This window comes from Panthera tigris, chromosome B4 (assembly GCF_018350195.1).
Source record: "Panthera tigris isolate Pti1 chromosome B4, P.tigris_Pti1_mat1.1, whole genome shotgun sequence".
Lineage (NCBI taxonomy): Eukaryota > Metazoa > Chordata > Mammalia > Carnivora > Felidae > Panthera > Panthera tigris.
Window position 1 is genome coordinate 94,313,714 of NC_056666.1, and position 24,675 is coordinate 94,338,388.

Genomic DNA, 24,675 nt, shown 5'->3' on the forward strand with positions numbered 1-24,675 from the left:
TTTCCATTTCCTTCAACCCCACACAGCAGATGGTGAGTTCCTTCAGGGCAACAGTTTTGCCATTCATCTTTGTGTCTCAGTGGAAAATAGCAATGAGAGCTATTATTTCCTAAATGCTTGCTAAGGACCAAGTGCTATAGTAAGCATTTTGCATGTATTGTCTCCCCCAACCCTTGCAGCAGCCCTCAGAGCTGGGAGTTCCTTCTTATAGGCGAGGAAACTGAGGCTTAGAGAATTTAAGTAACTTGCCAGGTCACTGGCTAGTAAGAAGCAGAGTTAGGGCTTTGATCTCAAAGACTCAACCACTCTGTTCTGACACTAGTTAGGTCCTCAAAAAATGTTCTTTGAGTTGATGAGCATTTTCCAAAGCTATTGAATTGCATGGCCATCAATGCCTCTTCCCCTTTCTTCTAATTTTTTTTGGTGGGGAATCGAAGGGTGATTAAGAGATGAAACGGGGGGAATTAGAAGGGAGAAAAAGGAACTGAAAATTAGCTCCTGAATGAAACAATATATGTATTATTATGTATTAAACATACTAAACTCTAGACACATGCAAACTTAAAAACACTAAAATGAAATGTGCAATAAAAATGTGCATGGCTATTCAACATGACCATCGTATCTGGACACGGACAGTAGATGGGTCATTTGCTACCCATGTAGTCAACAATTCCACCCGCTTCCATACCATTTCAATTGATTCATTTCCCCAGAATTCCATTCCATTTTCCCTATTCTATTTTCCTGCACTGTGCTCTACTCCACTCCACTCCTCTCCATTCCATTTCATTCCAGTCCAGTCCACTCTTCTCCACTTCACTCCATTTCATACCATTCCTCTTCAGGCCACCCCCCTGCACTTCATGCTGTTCCACTTCCCTCCCCTCTCCATCTTGCTCCACTCCGTTCCACATCTTTCTTTTCCTTTCCTTTCTACAAAAACTCTATAACATATTGAGCACTATGTTCAGATGCTGGAGACTCAAAGCTGAATAAATACGGTCCTTATCCTTACATTCGGATTTTTCCCATCACCACCTGATAATATACCACCCCAATTCACAGCCCAACTGTACTGTCAATCCAAAATCACCACAGACCAGTTGCTATCTGATAAAAAACAAAACAAAACAAAACAAAAAACAAAAAAAAAACCCCCAAAAACAAAACAAAAAAACCCAGTGGACACACCAAGATTTTCCTTTTACAGAATTCCAAGCAATCAAGTCAAATGATATCTAGGTATAGAGATAGAGTATCTTTCAAAATTACTTTCAAAGGACAAGCATTTTACCTTCCACGTGACTTTTCCTTTCAAAATACCTAACTACAGCTGTTTGTAATTGACTGTTATAAGGTAAATGCTCATGCTAAATCAAATGATGATCTAGCAGAGATGTCTTGACTAAAGCATTAGAGTCATGGGAAACTGCAGTTTTAGAAACTGCCTTTGGAAGGAGCATAGCTTTTAGAACTTCAGCTTCCCAAGACGTAGTTAAGATTTTGCCTGTGCTTCAAGGAAAAACTAGGGGATGAGTCATGACTTGATGACTACTGGATACGTAGTCATTCTGGTGCCCCATCTGGGAGCTCACAAACATTGCGGAGGATTTCGCTTTAGAAAAAGACCAAGGGGGCGCCTGGGTGACTCAGTCAGTTAAGCATCCAACTGAACTTCAGTTCAGGTCATGATCTCATGGTTCATGAGCTCGAGCCCCAGGTTCATGAGTTCAAGCCCCACATCGGGTCTCTGCTGTCAGCAGGGAGCCTGCTTCAGATCCTCTGTCTCCCCTCTCCCTTAGCTCCTCCCTGACTTGTGCTCTCTCTCTCTCTCAAAAATGAATAAACATTAAAAGAAAAAAAGGAAAAAGACTAAGAAACAATAACAATAAAAAAAACCCCAAAATACACCCCTGCAGTGCATTTACCAAGACCAGAGACTGCAAATCCACTTATGGGGCTGGATCAGTTGAGCTCTATAACACAGGGCTGGGTTGAAACAAGGGCAAGGGTGCCTGCAGCAAAGCTCTGGATGTTCTTGATTCATCACAGTAGAGCCTGGCTGCCTCTAGGAGCTCTTTCTGTGTTTGTTTCACAATGGCCCAATGTGGGAAAAAAATGGGAAAATGTTTTTTGCTAAAAGACAATCCTTGAGTGTGCAGGCAGGTATGTTTTATTACAGTTTTATTCAGCTTGTTTCTTAGTTGACATACTTAATGTATTATATGATATATATATATATGTATTATATATGTATGTATATATTATGTATGTATTATGTATATTATGTATGTATTATATATATATATATATATATCAGTACAGTATGTGCTTATTTCCTTTTCTGAACTGGTATATGTGTATATAAGATATCCTATATATTCTTAAAATATACACTTAATTTTTGGTGTATTAGTTGTGTAAAAAAATTACATGTACACATGTATTTTCAGATGTACGTGGATACTCTTACAAACTGATGTTTTGGCTGAGACACATTCAGCAGAGACAAGAAGGTGCTCCGCCAAGAGACATTCAATTTCAAAACTAAGTGGCAAATCTCACTGGCATCAGTGGGTGGCAGGGCTTAGGAGTTAGAGATTTAGAGAGAGCACAGCACCAGTTCATGATGGCAACCTCGAGTGCCAGCTCTCCTGCTCTCATTTCCTGTTTTCCTTCCCCACTTTCCAAGCCCAGACAGGTCTGAAACCACAATGATCAAACTAGGAGAGATGGGTAAAAAGCTAGGTGGGACGTGGGAAGTTTGGGACAGGTTCCCTTTCCCTACGTCAAGCCCAAAGGGATGGGGTGAAGGGAGAGGACAAGCTAAGATTTATGTTGAATTTAGACTTTGGGTTACTTCCTGAATTGGATAATCCTTGCTAATGGGTTGAGAGGGAGTGTTGAGTTTTAAAGAGATAACCAAGAGCATCCAGAAAAGTCATGAGGCCTTCCTAAATTCTGTTCAGAGGCAAGGGAAGCACTAGCTTGTAGGGAAGATTTAGAGTAAAGGAAGGCTGGAGATAAAAAGAAAGTTCCACAAATTATTCAATATACTGGTTATATTTGTTTTGTGATCAATACTGAAGTAGGTGCTTACTACTCAGGAACCACATGCGATATTAAATTCTGCACAACGGGAAAGAAACCAGAGCATTAAAGGGGCGTTAAGTCATACGCCTAGTGTTGGGCTTTTACTTTCTTCCAATTGTTTTTGGTTTGCTTATTAGGAAACAGCTAAACACTTGCAAATGAAGCAGCAATTTTGATTTGTCTTTGCAAATTGCACTTTTGCAGTTACACTATTATTGCCTAAAATGGTGGCCTAAAGCCCTGAGTGGGAAGCAGAACGGAAGGGATGAACTGAAATACTCCGTGAGCAGACTCTACGACTGCACTGTTGCTGCTCCCCCAGCCGTTAAACTTATCTGCCCTTTTGTGGCTGCTGATGTAGAATTGGTATGTGACTTTGCATATTTGACCATGTTCACAAATCAGTCATAGTGATTCCTGAATCTTCCATTGCTTTGTGACTCTTTCCACTCCCTTATGAGCATAAATGATTGTGGCATACAATCAAGGGAATCTGCAAAACACTGATTTTAATTTCTATTTCTTGTTTTTAGGTTATGCATAAGACTATGAAGACTGACTTTGGTTCAGAAATGTGGCCAACCTGCAGGAGTGCAGTTTTGACATTGCGGCCTGATTGTCTTTCCCTTTGTCCTATCTCAAAGAGTTTTTCATTGCACAGAATGCACCATGCATAATTAGCAGCTAGGACACAGAGTACCTAATCACACATTTGAGTAGTGGCAATTCTAGCAGAGCAGATCTTGTCAAGCAGCGGGCTTTCTGAGACCGTTACAAACCACGCCCCACACCCATTCTCCCCTTACCTCTTCAGTGGTGCTGGAGAAGGGCCGAGTAGTCCAGGGGACCCAAGATGTCTCAGTCATTCCAGTCGTCTGCAGACTGGGGTGCTGTGTCTGTCTGCTGTGGCGGCTGTCGTGTTCTGTTGTACTTCTGGTGAAGGCCTCTGTGGTATTCCTAATAAGGTGTTCCGGGCTATATGGAACTGCATTAAAAGTGGTGGGGATTTGGGGTGGAGCCGTGTTTCTAGCGCTCCTTACCGAAACTTCTGCTCCCAGGCCAGCTGAGGTAAAGAAAGGACAGTTGCTAAAATTACCTTCGTGTTTTGTGGAGTCTTCACATAAAAGCAATTTGACTTCAGAAAAAGCAGGCCTGTTTCATAACAGGCATGCGGATGAGCTTCAGTTATATGAAAAATTCAAGATCTTGGAGTGTGACAATGCTAATTTCCAGTCCACCCATCCTTTGTCCATCTATCATAGGGTCAGGGGAGTTGTAGAAACCGCTACCAGAAAACCTCAGTTCTGCGTAGAAGATAGAATTAAATTTACTCTCTGAGCATTTAGGGAGTCATGAAATTGGCTTCAGGGGGTCCATGAATCTCGAAAAACTTTATGCCACGTCCTAAATATATGTCCGTGTATACTTTTTCCTTGTGGGAGACTTTCATAGCTTTCATTCAACTTCTCAAAGGGGTCATTGGACAGAATGCCAGGCTGAGAATCACTGCTAACAACTTGCCTAGCTTTGTCATGCAGATGGACGATTCCTGGGAAAGCAATGACTTTCTTTTACCACAGAGCCAACTGTTTCCAGTCCTAATTGTGTGAGCACCAAATCCTGGGACAGTTGTAGTTTGAGCTCCCTATCTTCTGTAATTGATTTAAAACTTATGAACTGGTGAGACTAATGTATAGCTTTACTTTGCAAGGCTGAATTGCCAATACTTAAAAATAATCGATTTGCAAATTAGGTTCACCTAACCATAATTTTAAAACGTGCTCTCCATCTGTTGGGGATCTCGCTAACATACAAATTCTGGTTGAGTAAAAGTTGTCAGAGACCGCATTCCTCACAAGTTCTCAGGGCATGCCAATGCTGGTGTTGATGGTCTTTGGACCACACTTCAATTAACAAGACCTGGAGAACAATCGTATTAAATGAAGCGTTGGAAAGGACTGTAAATTATGGACTGAGGGGTATGTTTAGATGCTTCTATCAATTTCATTATGTGTCACAGTTTCCTAGGATATAAAATCTTGCCCAGTTAGATAACTATAATTTTGAAAAGTTTCTGGTTTAAAAACTGGCAGAAGGAAGATTTTATTTTTTACTACTCCTTTAGTGGTTCATTCAACCGACTATTTCTTAAGCAACTACTATGTGCTAGGTGAAGATCTAGGTGAAGGATTGCATTTTCCCTGTTCTGGTCCACCTTTCTGAGCCCTCTTTTGAATCTCATTTATTTCCATTCCAATTTCAGTGGACATATTTTGTATGATAGCATATATAAAGAAGAGAGGGATAAGGCACAGAAAAGAGGATAGAAATGGAAAAAGTATTTTTAAAATTTAGTAAGATAAAAAAATATCACCAATTCTCTTAAAGGTTAACGAAATAATCATGACTGTATTAAGCACCCTTTCTTTGAGATGTGGAAAGTTGTGCAAAGTACCCTGTACATGGGGTTGCCAGGTTTAGCAAATAAAAATATATGATGCCCAGTTAAATTGGAGTTTCCAATAAATAACTAATAATTCAGAATATTTAGCATATGTCAAATATATAATATTACAAAGGTTATATTATATGTTACATATTATACTGGGAATGTACTGACATTAAAACGTTGTCATTTATCTGAAATTCAAATGTAATTGAATATTCTGTATTATAGCTGGCAAACCTACCTGTATATCTACTAGGCCTAGACTTTAATAGATTTTTGGACATTCCTGTTAGTTTCTGTTTGTTTTTTCCTTCTGAATCATATGCCATTGCCTTTGCGCCCAGGTTACTACCCTGAACATAGACCAGATTTATTTATCCCTGGGATGTTTTCTATATGACAAACCCAATTGTTCTATTAGCAATATTCCTTTATAATAAACTCCAAAAAGCAGCCCTAATTTTGCAGTCTTAATTGAATTAAGTGCTTGAATGTTCCTTCAAGAAGACATTTGTCTATTGTTGGCGTATAAAATTACGTAGCGATTGGTATTTTAGTTATTTTTGGGCTTTGACCAATGCCGGTCCTCTGAGTTGATTACCACCTATGACATTTTTAGCTTTTAGACCCTCAAAAAAAATTTAATTATGGGGTTAAGACAAAAACAAACTTCCAAATACATAGTATGTAATTATGTGTCTTAGCATGTCAACCTATGCTTGTTCCTCTTCACTGAGGAGGAGATGGTTAAGTTCTTGTTCTAAGAACTTTTTTTTATCATCAAGTTACATGATTCATTCAATGGATGAAACAAGAATCCCCCCAAATTAGATAAATGATCAAAACACTCTTGCAATTTCTGTGTAAGTAACATAGCTTATTACCATCACATGTAGCTTTGGAACATCTTATGGAAAAAAAATCAGTCTTCTGAAATTGTCTTTAACCTTCTAAGTGTATTTTTAAAACACTCCAAACAAGTCCATTTTACATTTTAGACCACTACCTTTTTTTCTAAAGAGGAAAAAAAAAAAAAAAAAGAATATCTAAGGTCGGTACCCCTTCATTTTGTCACTGTGTTTTTAACCTGTGCTATTTCAGAAGCAGGAAAGAAGCTTTAGTCTTAACATTTAGTTTCCAAATTTTGTGTGTTTTAAAGCAGTGGCCTGCAAACTGTGGTAGGCATCAGAATCCCCTTTGGAGCTTTTTAGAATATTGAAGGCTTGGCCCTTCACTAGGAGATTTGGTGTGGGGCCCAGCAACTGCATGTCTAACAAGTTTCTCAGCGATTGTAATATATATCTAACTATAAGGTTTTATCCATATACTCAATATGAGCCAAACTGAATTCTAATCATTCTTTACGTGGGTATTGAAGGGTTTAAAGTAGATGGGAGGCAAGAAAATCCATTCTAGAAATATATACAGCAATCAAAATATGCTGATCTTTTCATCTCCTGAACTCTGTTGAAATGGGTGCTATGAAATTATATTGAAAATAGTATATCCTTGAATGTTTTGGTATCTATAAATTCTTCTGACATTCTTTAAAAAGGTATATGCATTTTACAGTTCATGAAAGAGCAAGATGTGTTTTGACAAATGCAAGGAAAAGTTCTTACACAATGGAACAATATGTTGAAGCTATTTTTAAAAGCTTTATTGTACTATTGCTGCCACATTGTTTCCACTTTATGCATAATTCCCCTTAGAACACAATTCAAGATAAGGTATATCATCCTGGATACTATTTAAAAGATTTTAGCACTGAAGTTGCAGATAGCGCAACTGTAAGATGATTTTCGATGACTGTACCAGGTCAGGACGATATTTTGAATATATTTTTTAAAAAAGCAACATGTATTTTAGTTTATTAATTAGTCTATGAGTAGCTCAGATACGATTAATAATACAAATGTAATTTTTGTATAATGATAATAAAAATACACGATCTGTTAGTTTCCCTCCTTTAAATGATATGAGTAACTTTCAACCATGCTGAAAAAAGAATAACTTGGACAGAACTTATTTAGGAGATAGAAAATTTCAACTATATTGGGACTCTCTTTTCTGTAAGAAGAAGCCAAATATAATATGCCTTTTAAAAGTGGGCAAAAGGTCTGGAAAAGAGATAATAAATGAAACAGAATATACCTTAGAAAAAGGAAGTTTTATGCATATATATTGTACATTAAGTATATTCCACAAGACTGGGCGAGAATAAAGTGAAGTGACAGGGATATGAGTTATAATAGACTAAATAATTTTTAGAAATGCTGAAAAGAATAACATTTTAGAAAGTGTAATCAATAAAATAAAGGGTGCATAAGAGAAGACCTATCTAAAATTTGAGAAAGTGAACAAGGATGCGAGAAGTTTGTGGAAAGAGATACCAACGAGGGGAAATTTGTAAACAATGGGCGACATAACAAATCAGAGAATTTCAGAGGTCAATTTTTTTTTTTACAGACTTAAGAAAGAGCCAAGATTAGAAATAAAGAAAATTAAGTGGAAGTTGACATGGCATAGGGAAACATCAAAGCAGAGCATGGTAAAACATTTAAAGTAAAAAAAAAAAAAAAAAAAGAAAACTTAATGAAAGCAATACTTTTCAATAGCCAATTATTATTCAACTACTATACTCCGAGTTGAGTTAGGAAGATGTGCCTGGTTTATCCTAATGTCCTATGTTTTCTTTGGGGACATGGATATATATTAGATGGTGGGTACAAGGAAACTATGCTGGATGGGGGAGAAAGAATGGCTTTTAAATTCATTGCTACTAGGCTGTGGGAGAGGGATGCTGAGGCAGGTACTACTTAAGCAAGGTCAGGAAAATGGAAGACGGAAAGTGGGTGAATAACTTGGTGTGCCCCCAGCTGACTTGTCCATTCAGCACAATAGGCACAGTACCAAGGGCCCGTGACGTTAAAAAAAATAATTTAATTAAAAAATTTTTAAAAAGGAAGAACTTTCAGAGTCAAAATGTTTGCTTAAATTTGTTTTTTTACACAATAGGGAAAAATGAGAATTTGGGGGCTCATGAAAATCTATGAAATCATTTTATTTAATTATTTATTTTAATGGAGGAAGGGGCCCACAAAAGGCCCATGAAAGTCATACACCGCCATGGATGTGCCTTGATAAGTTCATTGACGTGTCACAGGTTAAAAATGGTTGGGGGACTCTGGATACGGTGCTGGGTATTTTTCTATAATCACATAAATCATATACCAGGAACCAATGATCATACGATTTCCAATGATCCCATAAGTAAATGGTCAATTGCGAGGCCCATGTTTTTATAATCTTGCAAGGAGAAAATAAACCCAATGGCAGCAATGCGGTCAAAGTAGGATCTGTACCCACAAAAGACACTGTTATTTTGTTTTGGTTTTTTCCTCAACTATCTCTATTTACAAGCATTCCCACCAATCACTAAAGGAAGCAGCTTCTGTTAAGACCCTTTCTCCCAAGAGTATATACGGATATTACAGTGCTAATGCATTTTATTCCCTCACCCACGTTACTGCAATTAAACAATTACTTTAACCAGCAGTTATATCAAGTCTGTCAGCAATTGGTTTACTTCAGAAGCGAAATCTCTTTAAGGGATTTCACTAGCTCGGTCATGTTAGGGACACGTGAAAATATGTCTGCAAAAATTTTCCTGCCCTTAGGTAAATATGAGATTTGAGTTAGTGAATCTGTAGTAGATGTCACTAGAATGTTGATTGGGTAGTTGACATCTTACATACAATGTTACTCCGCATTCAATACAAACACAGCTGAGTGAAAGTAACTGTTTATAAGTAGACACTTGGCATCCTTTGGAAAAAGTAGCCAAGTGATGGCCTGCATTTTGCACCTCTCATCTGGAAGGTCTAGAACTACTATGTTTAAAGAGTATGTAAATTAGAGATTTGGACCTCAGAATGCATTTTTACTCCTAAAGTAATATTCTTCTTTTTTTTTTTTTTAAAGTTAAAGGTGTGATTACATAAAATTGCAATATTATTGAACAGAATTTGGTTTTTCCTTATTCTTACTGTGTTATTGATAACTGCTTTGTGTTAATTTATAGACTAAGACTGAGAAATTATACACAAAGGATTTCTAAAAATCATTCTCTTAATTCAGTGACTCCAAGGATGTAGCTATACAATATAACACCAATATGTATGAAGAAAAATTGAGAAAGTCTGTCAATCACCTTTTTGTTTTATTGACACGTGGCCAAAGGTGTAAGTGTTTCCAAAGAGCTGGATATCTGGCACCTGACTGACAAAAGAATTTATGGAGGGAATGAATTTTTTCAATTTTTAGCCAGATACATTGGCATTTTGGAGACAATGTTTTCATTATTGCTCTTAAGGCTCAGAATAATAACTACTAGTGTCTAATTTTATAAATTGATTATAAAAGGATCATTTTTTTTAAAGAGTCTGTCTCCAGGTTCTCTTCTTTTATCCAAAATGAAGGCATGCAATGTACTCTTTAAGGGACAGTGATTATTTGAGGAAATATGACTCTAGTATAGATCCTTCTCTCAAAAAACACATTAATTTTTGCATTGAATTTTTCAAAATGTTTATTTATTTTGAGAGAGAGTGTGTGTGTGAGTGTGTGCGAGTGGGGGAGGGACAGAGAGAGTCCTAAGCAGGCTTATTGCTGTCAGCACAGAGCACGACATGGAACTCGATCTCATGAGCTGTGAGATTATAACATAAACTGAGATCAAGAGTCAGTCGCTGAACTGACTGAGCCACCCAGGCTCCCGTGCATTGAACTTTAATTCACTTCAGAAGCCTCCTCAATTCACCTTGTAACAGAGGAACTCTGAGGAAAGGGGAGGAAGAAGAAAAAAACATAGCTTCATGAGAACAGGGCACAGCTAAATTATGACAAAATCCAGTGAACACTCAAAGGATTGGGTAAAAAATATGCAAATTTTAAATTACCCTTAATTTTTAAAACACAGTTGCTTAATATGACTGGCAAGAATGTACAGTGGAGAAAGGGGAACTTTATAAAATTTACACGCTATTGTAATTATTTACATATCTGACTTCCCCATTACTGTAAAGAATAAGACATAGTCAGTGATTCTCAACTTTGGCTGCACATTAGAATAATCTTAGAAGCATTTAAAGAACATGATACCTAGGGGCACTTGGGTGGCTCAGTTGGTTAAATGACTGACTTTAGTTCAGGTCATGATCTCACGGTTTGTGAGTTCGAGCCTCATGTCGGGCTGTGTGCAGACAGCTTAGAGCCCGGAGCCTGCTTCAGATTCTGTGTCTCCTTCTCTCTCTGCCCCTCTCCCACTTGAGCTCTGTCTCTCTCTCTCAAAAATAAATAAACAAAAAACAATTTTTTTAAATATGATACCGAATTCAATTGGCCTAGAGGATGAGGCTTGGGCATTAGTATTATTTCAAAGTTCCCACTGTGATTCTGATGAGATGCTTGGGTTGAGAATCTCTGGTGTAGGGTACCCGTAGCACAAGCTCTGGCATATAGTAGATATTAGGGAATTATTACTTAAGTACATGAATGATATCATGAATGTTTCCTTTATGAAACAAATAGTTCAGATTTTTGACCTTCACAGATACGCTATCTTTTACTGAAGAACTTAATTAAAAAGTTCATATCTTATGAATGAACAATATGCATAATAGTGCTGTCAGATTATCATATTTAGTTATCAAGTCTTTCAAAAAGGTCATTTGGAGTCATTCATTGCAAACATCTAAATGTAATTTAATTTTTCACAGTGGATTCTCTAGCAGATCAATGAACGTTCATGCTACGGGTCAACTGATATCATGTGTATCTTTAATCAACAGTAAGTTTGAGATGGAGGAAAAAATTTGTTAACTTATAATTGTGTTCAAACATAAGTATTATACATGTGTATTCAAATATAAGATTTTTTTTTTTGGTAGCACAATGGTGCAAATTTTTACTCTGCTTTTTTCTAGAAGTCTATTTTTTCTTCCAACCCACATTCTTGGGCATGTTTTAGATATGGCACATTCAGAGATTAACTGTAAATGGTCTATTTCATCCACTTACTTCTGAAGTGAAGTCCATCATCATTGGACAAGTTTTGCATGAAGGTCAAAAGAAATCATTTTCCATTAATTATATTCTATCTTGAACAATTCTCCACTGAATCCATATTTACTTTTTAAAAGTTCTAGTGAAAGAACATACTGCTAATTAGGGTTTGATTGGAAGCTGGGAAAGAATCTCACTTCTTATGTTTAATGGTACAATGGGAATATTTATAATGTTTCTGTGTGTTTAGGACAGACCTTGCCCAAAGAACTTGCTCATGAAAGGGATTGTACATATTGGTGTTCTGTGCTATATATTCTCTGATAAGTTTGAATTTTCTAGCTGACTTTTATATTTTTGTCTTATTCTCATAGTGAGAAGTTAAGAAGACCGGGACTGTTAGGGCGCTTGGGTGGCTCAATTGGTTAAGCATCCAACTCTTGGTTTGGACTCAGGTCGTGATCTCAGTGTTTGTGAATCTGAGCCCTGTGTTTGGCTTGGTGCTGATGGTGCAGGCTGCTTGGGATTCTCTCTCTCCCTCTCCCTCTGCCCCTCCCTTGCTCCTGTGCATGTATTCTTCCACTCTCTCTCTCAAAAAAAAAAAAAAAAATGTTAAAAAAAATTAACAATAAAAAAAGACCAAGACTGTAATATTCAACTTCTATTGTAGAAAAGCCCATTGCATTCAGTTAGCATCTAATTAAACTCTTACTTAATTTACAAAATGGAGTGGCAGAAAGCTGTCCAAGGGATCAGCATCGTGAAAAAACTCATAGGAGCCTCAAACATAAACACTTAATAAAAAGACTTAAAAGTACAGTGAATGCTGATCCCCAAATGGGGTTATGGATCAAAATTATCTGGGGGACTTAAAAAAAAATCAGGTTTTAGTCCAAATTTCTTGAAACAGAATCTTGAAGGTGGTAGGGGAGAAGAAATGATGGCAGAGATTGCTTCTCCTCCCCCAGGTCGGATTCTTATGTAGTCAACTGGGCAAAATTCTGTGGTTAAGCATTTGCAAAACACTGTATAATGGAAAGTACACTGGACAGGGAATTAAGACATTTGGGTTCCAATCAGCCCTTTGCCACCAATTAATCTGGGATAATTCACTCAACCTTGATAAATTGCAATCTCCTCAATGATGGGCTTCTTTTCTAGAGAATTTCTCCAGTGACTTACAAGGTCCATTTGTACCTAATATCTAATGATTCTATTAGTTTTATCTTTCATGAATTCCTAAAGCATATCTCTACTATAGGAGTAAATAAGCAATAAAATGATTAAGTAAAATAGAAAATTAAGCTGTATCCACAATAAAATCCCCAGCACAGGACTGAACTGTGTGCTGCACCAGGAATTTGTGCACGTATATACAAGTTTTTACTGGATCTGTCATCTAGATTATATCCACCAATGGTCAACAAATTAGAAAACTCTGTGACAATGCACTGGTTCTTACCATTTCAAAAGTATGTAACCTCTTGTACCCCTAAACTTTAGTACAAAAAATTTGCAAAGGCACAATGTATTTTCCAGTCTTTCTCAAACACCATTTTGATGTTTTACTAGTTCCTCCTAATCAGAGAATTATCTACATCAGCAGAATTATTAATTTCCTGATCACTGGCTTTAGTCATTACATATGTATGCTGCATTTATGCCTAGATTTATATTCCTATATAATGGTATCTAACCAAAGTGTCTACAGTGTGGTACAAAAGAGAAACTCAATAAATGTTTGTTTAATTAATAAAAGAAGCAAGGAAAGAAGGGAAGGAAAAGTAAGAGGTAAAAGGAAAGATGTTGGGCTAATTTAATGAGGAGGGCTTATTTAACAAGGATAATGAAGTTTTCCACATCAGTGGGAACCACATGATCCATTCCCATTAGCTTATGAATGTGCCATAGATAGGCATTGTGTTGAGGTAAAAAGATATCCCTTTAATGTGAAACAAACAAACAACATTGAGCAGAAGAACTTTCAGAATCAATTCTGAAAAGAATAGCTCACCTTTTTTTAAGCACAGGCTTCCATTCACTGGTTTTCCCTCCTTGTTGACATCAATTTTCATCCAGCTATGGAGGTATTTCCTGTCCTTCTTGACCACTACCTTGGAGCCTTGTTTCTTGAGAAAGAGAGAGGTATTTTCCACCTCAAGGAACCCTTCCTGCTCATGGCAAGTCCATCGGGGTGCCTGGTAGCAGTGGGTAGAGACAGCTGGTAGGGAAGGGCCACGAGAAGAGCTGGAGATGCCCAGGCACAGAGCAGATTTAACATGAAGGAGTTTTCCATCCTCAGTCCACATCCACTGCTGGTTCTGGCTGGTCCCATTGCACAAACCCACCACCACTCTCTTATTTTTGGAAAGGCACTCTTGTTTATGGACATGGACAATCTGAAACCCCTCTGGAAGATGAGATACTCATAAAGTACTATGTAGAAAATTATAAGGCCCATCAGAAAACAAAACATCCCACCCGCAAATCAGTCCAGTGAAAATACAAGGTTTACTTGTCTTTTGCTATTACTATCATTTCGAGTGAATAGTCCCAGATTCAACACACGTGATTTAAAATCCCAAGGCTGACATTGTCAAACTGTTAAAATGTCATACTTCGCTCCCTTTCTTTTACTTTCACATGGTTTAGGGAAGAAAACACACTTCCACTGAAATAATAAAAGGAAGCTTGAAAAAGACACCAAACCATCCAAAGAATAAGGTGTGATATTTTAGCCCAATTATTAAATATATTGAAGTTATAAAAAGCTCCATTCCCCTTTTGACCATTATACTCTTTCCATCTCATCACCATCCCCCATTCTAAAAAAGCACCCCTTTTTCCAATTCTTAAGTTAGCACTGCAGTAGTATTTTTACATAAATTACATAGTTTGGATACATGTTTAAAAATTAGATGTATTCATCTCAAAACAAAACAAAAATAAAACAAATTTTCCCACCCCTCTAAACCTTCTTAGCTAATAGTGACCAGTGAACGTATTGATCACAAATACAATTTCTTACAGTCCTGGAGAGAAGCATTTCTCTATATTGTGACAATCTCAAACAAAACAAAAAAACCCAGCATTTCTTGACAAAAAAAAATTAAACATCCAATTATTAAACATCAGTATTAAAAAGTGCAATGTTCAGGATCAGAAACCATTTTCTGAGCTTTTACTTAATTTGCTCTACTCTCCCATGAAAATATTCAGACGTTCCTTCCAAATAGCAACTTCCAAATAAAACACACCTCACTTCTTCACCCCCTTTAGTTATATCTCCTTATATTTTCCTTCTTTAACATACACAAAAAACAAAACTATAACCTGATAAGGAAAAAACATGGAGAATGCCACAGACTGCCACATAAATCAGTTTCTCCTCAAGGTGCTTCACTGTCTCCTATAAAGATGCCATTTCAGGAGCTCTCCGAGTTATTAGGAGGACAAGAGGAGGCCATTTATTTTCTTTCAGAGAAAAGTCTCAGCAGAGTGGACAGAGCCGGCTCCTTTTATTCCCCCTCCTCAACGTCTTTGGTTAAACTGCCATGGAGACCTGGCTCCATTTCCGCCTTATTTCAGACACTTCAAAGGACAGAGACTCCTCTGCTGGCTATTGGAGAAATGCCCCAAGGGAGGCAAGCCTACTCACCTGAATTCCCAAAGATTAAGCAGGTAAGAATCGCCATGTAAAATTCAGCCTCCATTTTCCACTTAACAACTGTTCATGCTTTGCTTGGGGGGAAAAAAAATCTCCCAGATAAGAGAAGCAAAGACTAGGAAGGAAATGTGCCTTCATGGTGGGGGGAAAAAGTCAGTGACGAGCACTTCCTCCTATTGAATTGTTTGGGGAAGTTTTACACCAGTGTCCTTTTGTCTGTTTCCTTAGAAAGAAGGGATTATGATTACCTCTCCTTTTTTTATGTAGAAAAAATTCTGACCTCCAGGAGCAGAATAAAACTTGTAAGTTTTCTCCTACATCTCTTTGGCACATGACTACTTCTTAGCCTCAAGAGGGAAGAAAGGAATTGTAATCTTAGTTAATTGAATGTTCCTAAAACATTACATCTCTTCAGGTGATATTGATTCTGTTGAATAAACACAAGTCATGTAATTTATGAGGGCCTATGACAAGTGATATAAAGACGTAAACATGTACTGTTTTATAATGATATGCTGGGAGTCTATTGAGGAAAACCACATAATGATGGCACTTCTAGATCATTATCCCTCAAGTGATGACAATATTACATTTAGAGACAGTTATCTCCACTGAAGAGGCAGAGACTAAAATTAAACCCATCTTATTACCTACTCCAGGCTTCCCCCAAAAGATAAGAGCTTCTTCCCAAGAGGAAAAAAAAGTAGATGCTTTACTCAATACTTAGTATTAAGAGTAGTTTATTGGCAGTATGAAACAAAGTCAACATAGCTGCTTTGAAAATTCATATTTGGGCAGAACATCTAGTGTTTGCTGAGTGCATTTTTTTTAACTTTATTTGTCTCTTGAGGATTAAAACCTTTCAGAAATTTAAGAATATCCATGGCAGCAACCTTTTGGAGAACTTCTGGAAATGGGACAGTTTACTTCATTCCCAAAGGGATCTGCCTTTTTTGGGGGGGGGGAGGGGAGAGAGATTCTAGGTAGATAGAATATTCAAAAATTCTTTCTTAGTAAAAGAGACACAGAGATTTAAAATTCTTGATACATCATAGTTGCTACAAATTTGTTTTTCCCTTTTAAAGTAAAATGACTCACAATGTAGAAATACAGTGGCTGGAGTTTTGGAGCAGAAACCACCTCTATGTCCAATAATAGAGAGTAAATACATATACACCCAGTGACAATCATTGTGCTCTGTAATTGATTGACAGGAGGTACTGATAAATACACATTTATAGGTAATATTATCAAGACACATTTCCATATAAAATAGTACTGCTTTTGATTTTTTTTTTCAAAAACAAGGACTTATTTGTGAAAAATCCATTATCAATCACTTGCGACCTTAACGGCAAGATTCTGGTAACTGAGAAAGGTAACAGCACTTAAAACAGGAACAGTTTAACAGCTGACAGTCCATTCACAAGACAGATTTTGCAAACATTAAAGCATCTAAACACATAATAATAATTTCTTCAGCAGCTTCTCCAGTTGTCATCTGATGACATATATCACCGAGTATTTCATCCGTACATTCTGTGTGGCAGGTAGTCAATACAGACAAAACAAAAGTCTCCTTAGCTGTGTGAGAAATCTATCATACCTCCATCAGCATAGGACCTTCAAAATAACTTAGGGGATGCTTACAAATGCATTCATATACACAAGAGGCTGGCAGTCTTTAATTGTGTTGCCATCTTCCACAATCCGTGCCACAGCTTGGCTTCAGGACTTCTCTTTTCCTTCCATTGCAGGAAGTTCCTTCCAGAAGCCTCAGGTGGGTAATTGATTAACTACCCCTAGAGATTGATGGTCTGGTAAATCTTCAGAGAATCACTGGACAGTTTCTGCTGAAAGTCTGCTCTCATACAGGCACAGAGCATGATGTACAAATTCATACTGCTCACTAGTTTGGACCATTCCACCCCTACAAGAAAGAGAATACAGTAACTTCTTATTGCTAACGTCCTGCAGTCTTAAGAGACTATATCCAAGCTAGGGTATTATGCCAAAGACACAGAACTGTTGACCTGGTGAACTTAATATGCTAATGTGTATAAGGAGATTATCACAGTGCCTGGTATACACTAGACGCTTAATTAATTTTTGCTACATACCATTACCGGGGAGGTGGTACTGCCTACTGGGTAAGTACTTAGATTTTCGGACCACCCAGGCTGAGTTGAAATCTCTCCTATACCAATTCTTAGCTGTGTGATCTTGGGCAAGTTCCTTAAAACCTTTTATGTTTCAGTTTCCTCCTCTGTTAAAGTGGAATGATAGTACCTATTGCATAGTATTCTTGTGAGCGTTAAGTGAATTCATATATCTAGAGTGTTAGTATCACTTCTCAGGTGGCTTATAATTCATCTCGTGTTAAAATGGTTTATATACTTGGATTAAAGTTGAAGCAGGTTCACCAAACAAACTCAAGTGTGAGGTGTTGCTCTTTGTACAAGTAGAAAGAACTATCCTGGAATGGTCTCATTGGGTATGTGATATAGAAACAACCTTAATCTTTAGGTGTGGTATGCTGGGTATCTGAATACAATAGTGGGCGGGACTTTAAATGAGTTGGAAAAAGGGAATTGCTTTTTTCCCTTTGTTATCAACATTATCATTACTAGTTACTCAGGGTACCTTTTGTTCCTGGATTAGTAGAAGGCAGCTACTTTCCTGAGAAATATTGATGATGCTTCTCATTATACTTCTATAGATAAATTAATTATATCACATTTTGCTCTTTATAATAACAGTTCTTTTACCTGGCAAAGCTGCTGACAGTAATGTAAATGCTACTTATTGTTCCTGCTCACTGAATAACAGAATCACTGTTAGTAACTATTTGATGTCTTATAAAGTCTCTATAACCATACAGTCCTACAACTGATTTCATTATTTCATTATTTATTTACTTATTATTGAGAAAGAGGGGGTACTAGTGTGTGAGGGGCAGAGACAGGGAGAGAGAGAGAATCCCATGCAGGCTCTGCACTGTCAGTGTGAAGTCTGAAGCAGGGCCGAGCTCACCCCAGGCGGGTCTCCAGTTCACCGGATGTGGGGCTCCAACTCATGAACCATGAGATGACCTGAGCCAAAGTTGGATGCTTAACTGACTGAGCCACCCAGGAGCCCCACAACCCATTTTAAAATTACGTTTTAGCCAGTTCTTCCAAGAGGTTGTTACCATTCAAAATAATTAATTCTCGGCCATGTAAGCACTTCAGCTTTAAAGACAAGATAGACTACCTCAGTGTAATGTGATTTCTGGTTAATGGTAATAACTGAAACTGAGCTTGTATCTATGTTTACTTGTCAACCTCTATAAGCTTACATAAGCTTTGTATAAGCTTACAAAACATTAAAATATTAAGCCTTCTCTCCTCTATGCAGTGATGTTATTAAGTGAGTGAGATTTCACCCTTCTAAATTAAACTAAGCAGGTTGACATGATGCCAAAATGATGTATTTGGCAAGAAACAAAGAGGTAAATTTCAGTGATAGCAACTTAATGGCAGAAGTATTTCATTGGTCTTTCCCCCCAAAACTATACATTTTGTTGTATTGAAGGCAACTTTCTGGCCAATGTGTTCCTTGGTCACAAGTTGACAACAGAAATGGCAAACTGAAGATGTGGTTTTTCTTCTTCTTCTTAGCTGGATGGTAACATCTGGGCACACCTCAAACCACAGGAGGTGTCCAAAAGATGTTGGCTTTGGCTGCGATGCTTAAGAGACACAGCCATAGTAAATAGCAGGGCAGCTCCAGGAAGCTGAGAGGTACCTCCCTTTACCTGGCTTCACACAGCTCAGAGAACCATTAGTTTTCCCCTTAAACTGCTGATGGTTCAATGTGGGGCCTTATATGTGGCTCCATCTCTTAGGCTCTCCTCTATGAATTTCGTCTCACCATTTACCTCACTTTGAGGTAAGCTCTTCCCTTTCTTGTCTGTTCTGGTGAGCAGTGGTATTTACGTGTCCAACTGGTGAATGAACAAAGACATGGTCCAAGTTTTCATACCCATGTTACCCCCAAGTGGGTCAGCAGCATATCTTCTTGCTCAGAGTATATTTTCTATGACATTCTGTTAACTAAAGTCAAGATTGTTTCTGCCAGCAAATATGGGGGAGATGGGGAAACAAACTGATTAGGTGTAGGCTAGCAAAATCTTGTGGGTATGCAGGTTTAAGGAAGGTATATGAGAAATTATTATTTCCCACCTAATTTGGAAAGCATTTTCAGCAGAGTGATTCAATTTATGCCAATTGCCGGCACAATGTAGGCTTTCCAGAAGGGAGCAGTCTACATGGCATATGGTCAGCTAGTTTCTGCTGGAATGCTCATGGGGAGGTGAGAGGTCTTAAGAAGCAGCCTTTCCCAAAGTTGCAGGAAAGCTTCTGAAGAGAGAAAATGAATCTGCTCCTATCTAACTTTCACCCCATTGGTTGAACTGAAATAACCCCAAAAAAAGTCTAAAGACTCCCTCTTGTAGTCACACAATAGCTTTCTAAATGCTGGAAAACAACCATCAAAGTCCCGTAATCTTTTCTTCTCTAGACTAAACATCCTGTGGTCCCTCAATATTTCTATAAAGTTCGGTTTCCCGGTCACCCACCAATCTAGTCTCCTTCGTCTATAGGCCATTTTATCAAAGATGACCTTCTTACAATGTTGTGTCTACTCCTGACAGGACCTAGTCACTGGGAATATTTTCTCCTTTGAGCTGCATGTCATAGGCCAATGAGCTTGCATTTGCAGGTACATCAGATGATAAGATCTCATGGTACCCATCTGGTGCCTGGTGCCCAACAACACTTTTAAGATATCGAATGAAGGTTTGGGCTTATGAAGTCTGCAGGATTTTTTTTTTGTTTGTTTGTTTTAATTTTGAGTGTGAAAGTTACAGTTTGCTCTCATCCTGTACTTAAGCTATTGACTTTTTGAAACTAAGTGCAGGATTTTCTAATCAGTCCTATTAATTTCAACTTGTTGGTTTCAGCACAAAGTTTTTATTTACTGTCATCATGATTTCTATCATTCAATATATTAACCTTTCATTTCTTACTCCCAGCTTTATGTCTTCCAGATATTTAAGAAGCATGCTTTATTTCTTTTTAACTGTCATTCATAATGGAGGAGGAAAAGACCGGGCCAAGGTGAGTCTTTATTATAAGTCATTTGCTATCATGTGATATACTGTCTATCCCATTCCAAAATTGTTTCTAACTAAGTTGTAGGTCCTTTAAAGATAGGCATAATGTTATAGCCTTCTCATATTTGCAACAATGAAGAGCACTTCCTAGTCTTAAGTGAATGCCTGTCATGTAGATTACTCAGGCCATGCTATTTTCATGTCATATGAAAGCAGATAAACTCTGGGCTAAAAGAAGGCAAAGGGCATTACAGGATGCATTCACTGGAGTCTGGCTCAAATTCAGGAACTCATCACAATTATCTCTGAAAATATTTGGTAAATATCTAATTGCATATATTGGAATATAGAATACTCTGTTGATCTTTGTAAGAATTTAAAATTTAGGATTACCGTGCAGATTTTACACAGTCTTTTTATAGATTAGCCACGGTAAAAATAATACCCAAGAAGCTAATGTAGTGCCTGCATGCAAAATGCAGTTATACGATAAGTGAATAATGCCAGATTATACAGAACCGTCAGGAGAGCCCTGTAATAGTTCATCCTCTAGAAGAGCTCTGACTTGGTTGTTAGGTACCTTTCAGGTCAGACAGGGCTAGATGGACTTGCTGAAGTCTGGATCCATACAGTGATGTACAGTTTAAAGTATTTTTTTAAAATGTTTTTATTTATTTTTGAGAAAGAGAGTGTGAGTAGTGGAGGGCCATAGAGAGAGGGAAACAGAGGATCTGAACTGGGTTCTGCGCTGACAGCAGCAAGCCCAATGTGGGGTATGAACTCACGAACCCATGAGATCATGACTTGAGCCGAAGTTGGGCACTCAACTTAATGAGCCCCTGAGGTGTTCCCCACCCCCCACCCCCCAACCACTGATGTAAAGTTTAAAACACATGCTGGTCTTTGAAGGTAAGAAGCAGGGATGCTCTTTTCATTTCTTTAAAAATCATCCTCCAACTTCCTTTTAAAGAGCAGGCACTGGGGGCACCTGGATGGCTCAGTTGGTTGAGTTTCCAACTCCCGATTTCAACTCAGGTCATGATCTCACAGTTTGTGGGATCCAGCCCCCTGATGGGCTCTGCATTGACCACATGGAGCCTGCTTGGGATCCTCTCTCTCCTTCTCTCTCTGCCCTTCCTCTCCTCAAAATAAACAAATAAACATTTAGGGGTGGCTGGCTGGCTCAGTCAATAGAGCATCTGACTCTTGACTCTTGGTTGTGAATTCGAGCCCCACGCTGGGTGTAGAGATTACTTAAAATAAATAAATAAATAAAAGTCTTTAAAATAAAAGGATTAAAAAAGAGAAGAGCAGTCACTAAAATAATCTTTGGCCCCCAGGAGATCATAGTTTAAACTCAACCAAGGTGGATTTTAAAAGACTTCCGTGCTGATCAATATGATGCTTCAGTGGAGAAGGCCTATGGGGCCCAAAATAGATGGACCATTGTGAATCAGGCAGCATGCCCCACCATTACTTAATACATTGTATTAAAGCATCATCTCTCCTGGAGAATCCTCTTTAGGTACGAAGCTACTTCCTAGAGTTCCAGTTCCCAGATCAAAAACAAACAAGGTTCAATACCTACTGCCAGAGCAGGAATTAGTTTACCAAAAAAGAGTGGGGGAAAAAAAGCCCCAAGAAACTGGGGCAAAGGGACCAGTGAGTTATGAAAGTGACTGTGGCTCTGAAAGGTTTGGAATACCGAGGTGTCAGGTTCATTGCCCGTAGGGACTAAAGTGTGTTAAGACAGAAGAAGACACCATACACTGTTGTTGAGACAAATCCTTTCTCCAACACTTACTATCTGCTTTACCTTACTACATAATTTTTGCAGTACTCAGTTTTCTCATCTGCAAAATGATGAGGTAATAACATAATGGTGTCTACCTCATAGCATTGTTGTGAGAAAGCAACGGGACAATCCATTCAAGATGCTCTGCGCACAGCAGAGCACATACAGATACCAAGCTGCTAGCTATCGCCGTTGTTATTGTTACACTTTGCTGGTATCTGGTGGAACAGGACTGCCTGAAAGGCTCTGGAATGGGACCTCTGAAGGCCTTGGAAAACTCAGAATACACCTGGCAGGGAACACAGTATTGCCCTGGTTGGGCAAGCCGAGATGGAAAGGTCCAAATATGTTTCTAAATATTAACCAGCCTAGAAGTCTGCTACAGTAGAGGCAGGTGATGTCATGTAAAGAAGTGGGCTTGGAGTCTGACAGATTCACGTTTGAATCCTTGCTTTTGAATCTCCTCACTGTATGATCCTTCCCAGCTGGGCTTTCTTCGCTTAAAAATGACACTAATGACAAACCTCAGCAGATTGTGAGGATTAAATTAGTCAGACCATATCAATCTCTAGACAGAGGCTCTTCGCAGAATTCTTAACAGCCCACGGTTCTGCCGTGGTGCCTGAGGGGCCATGGCAGGGTGGAGGAGGGGCTTGGGTTTTAGGACTAGCTCCTAATCCTGGTTTTGACCAAGGCAGTTGTGTATTTTATTTTATTTTATCTTGTTTTATTTTATTTATTTTTAAATTGGCTTTCAATGTTGGTGCTCTGTGGAAGATTTTGTCTTCCCATTGTTTTGTTTCCTATTGTTCACCAAAAAAGTTTGAAAACCACTGGCTTGGCAAACTGTATTTACCTAGTAAATTTTCAAGTTTTGCAAGGTTTAAACTGGGCAATACATAAAACGCTTAGCACAGTGATTGTTATTTAGTGAGTACTAAACAAATGCTACATATTATTTTTCTTATTCTTCTGGTAAGTGCTTAGCTGACGCGGTGCCTAGGGTGATCATGCGTCTGGTTTGCTTGGGATAGTCCTGATTCACTCTTCTTGTCCTGTGTAGTTGCTAATAGAGCCACCCTTCACTGACAGGAGTGCCTTGGTCTGGATGATCAATTATTTGTTCACCCTAATTCTGTCCCGTTCCATGCTGTGGAAGAAAGTCATTGCTTTTATCACAGAAGTGGTATTGGTTGCCTGCCTCTGACGTATACCGCCCTCTAGAAATGTCAAACGTCTCATATCACATCAGCCCCACCAAACACAAAAACCAGTGTCTTCTGTCTCCATGCAGGGAAGCACGTAGCTGTGTCAGCTGGGGGTAGACTCAGGTTGGAAGGAAAAGCAATGTCGTTTTTTCCCTTTGCTACTAAGAGGGTGTGTTGAAAAAAACCAACCCAGATGCCCAGGAGAGAGATTTGGTTTTTCACATGTTAAAATTGTGACCTTTTGTGACTATTAACTCACACATACAGACAGCAACAGCCTTTCCTGCTGCACCGCCCAGCGCGTATCCGGTCTAATCAGTAGACAGAAGAAATTCTGCAGCGGTGACTCACTTCTGGGCTAACAATGGAACTTACGCTCCTTGGCTTTTTATTATTTTTGAATCTGGAATTCTTTTGGTAAAGTTTGGTACAGTAAATTTAGAACAAAAGGTGTGGATGTTAATGTGCCTCATGGGTAAAGCTTCGACAGCTTGGGCGTGAGTCAAGCCAGGCTAATGTCTGCTGCTGTAACTCAGGTGTCTTGAACAAAGGTTTTCCCCCGTGTCCTTTATATCGTATCAGGAGGGAGAATTTAAACATAAATGTTCTGACTGATTCTGAGCAGATATTTTGACATAGACATTTTCTCTGGAGTAGCTGTGTTCCAAAGTATGTGTAGGGCATAAAAGCCAGCACAGACCCAACGATAATTCAGTCATAATTCAATGCTTTAGCATATCTTAAATTCCATTTTTTCCCTGAAAATTAACCAATTTTCTTCTGAACACCCAGGTTAATACTCAATTAGCTCTAAGCTGAGAAGGAGGAAAAGGTTGTCCTGGCAACCACTTGGGAGATTCATTTGGCATAATGTGTTCTTTAAGAGGACCTCTTGTAACAGTCTTAGAAACTGTGATGTCAGGTAAATAAGTCCATACCAGTCCCTGGGGCTTTATCCTTAAGTTTCCTTAAAAGAAGTAAACCAAAATGTTCAATTGCTGATCTTCAAATGAGATCTTTGAAATCCACTAATTAATGGGAACTTTGGAATGAGTCGGGAATGCAGAGAGATATGGAGAAATGTAAGGGTAGGGTTGATAAAAATTATATGAACAGGTGGAAATTTTAGCTTTGGAATTATTTTAAACAAGTTTTGGAAACAAATAATACTTTGGGGACACATATTAGCCTAGAAAACTGATGGCTTATATATTCCTCCTCTTGGATTGTTATAGTTTA

General features: G+C 38.3%; 2 protein-coding genes across 4 annotated transcripts in view; both read right to left on the reverse strand.

Annotated features, from left to right (window-relative positions):
• Window positions 1–15,330, reverse strand: part of PTPRB (protein tyrosine phosphatase receptor type B) — a 114,168-nt gene extending 98,838 nt beyond the window's left edge. For both annotated transcript variants that reach the window (XM_007082248.3, XM_007082247.3), the window contains exons 1-3: window positions 15,270–15,330; window positions 13,626–14,021; window positions 3,903–4,159 (exon numbers count right to left, since the gene is read on the reverse strand). In XM_007082248.3, the coding sequence (XP_007082310.2) occupies window positions 3,903–4,159; window positions 13,626–14,021; window positions 15,270–15,324 (708 nt within the window). In that variant the 5' untranslated portion in view covers window positions 15,325–15,330. The remainder of the gene's footprint in view (window positions 1–3,902; window positions 4,160–13,625; window positions 14,022–15,269) is intronic.
• Window positions 15,331–16,027: 697 nt separating this feature from the next.
• PTPRR (protein tyrosine phosphatase receptor type R) overlaps window positions 16,028–24,675 on the reverse strand; it is a 274,870-nt gene continuing 266,222 nt past the window's right edge. For both annotated transcript variants that reach the window (XM_042992752.1, XM_042992753.1), the window contains one exon: window positions 16,028–17,208. In XM_042992752.1, the coding sequence (XP_042848686.1) occupies window positions 17,115–17,208 (94 nt within the window). In that variant the 3' untranslated portion in view covers window positions 16,028–17,114. The remainder of the gene's footprint in view (window positions 17,209–24,675) is intronic.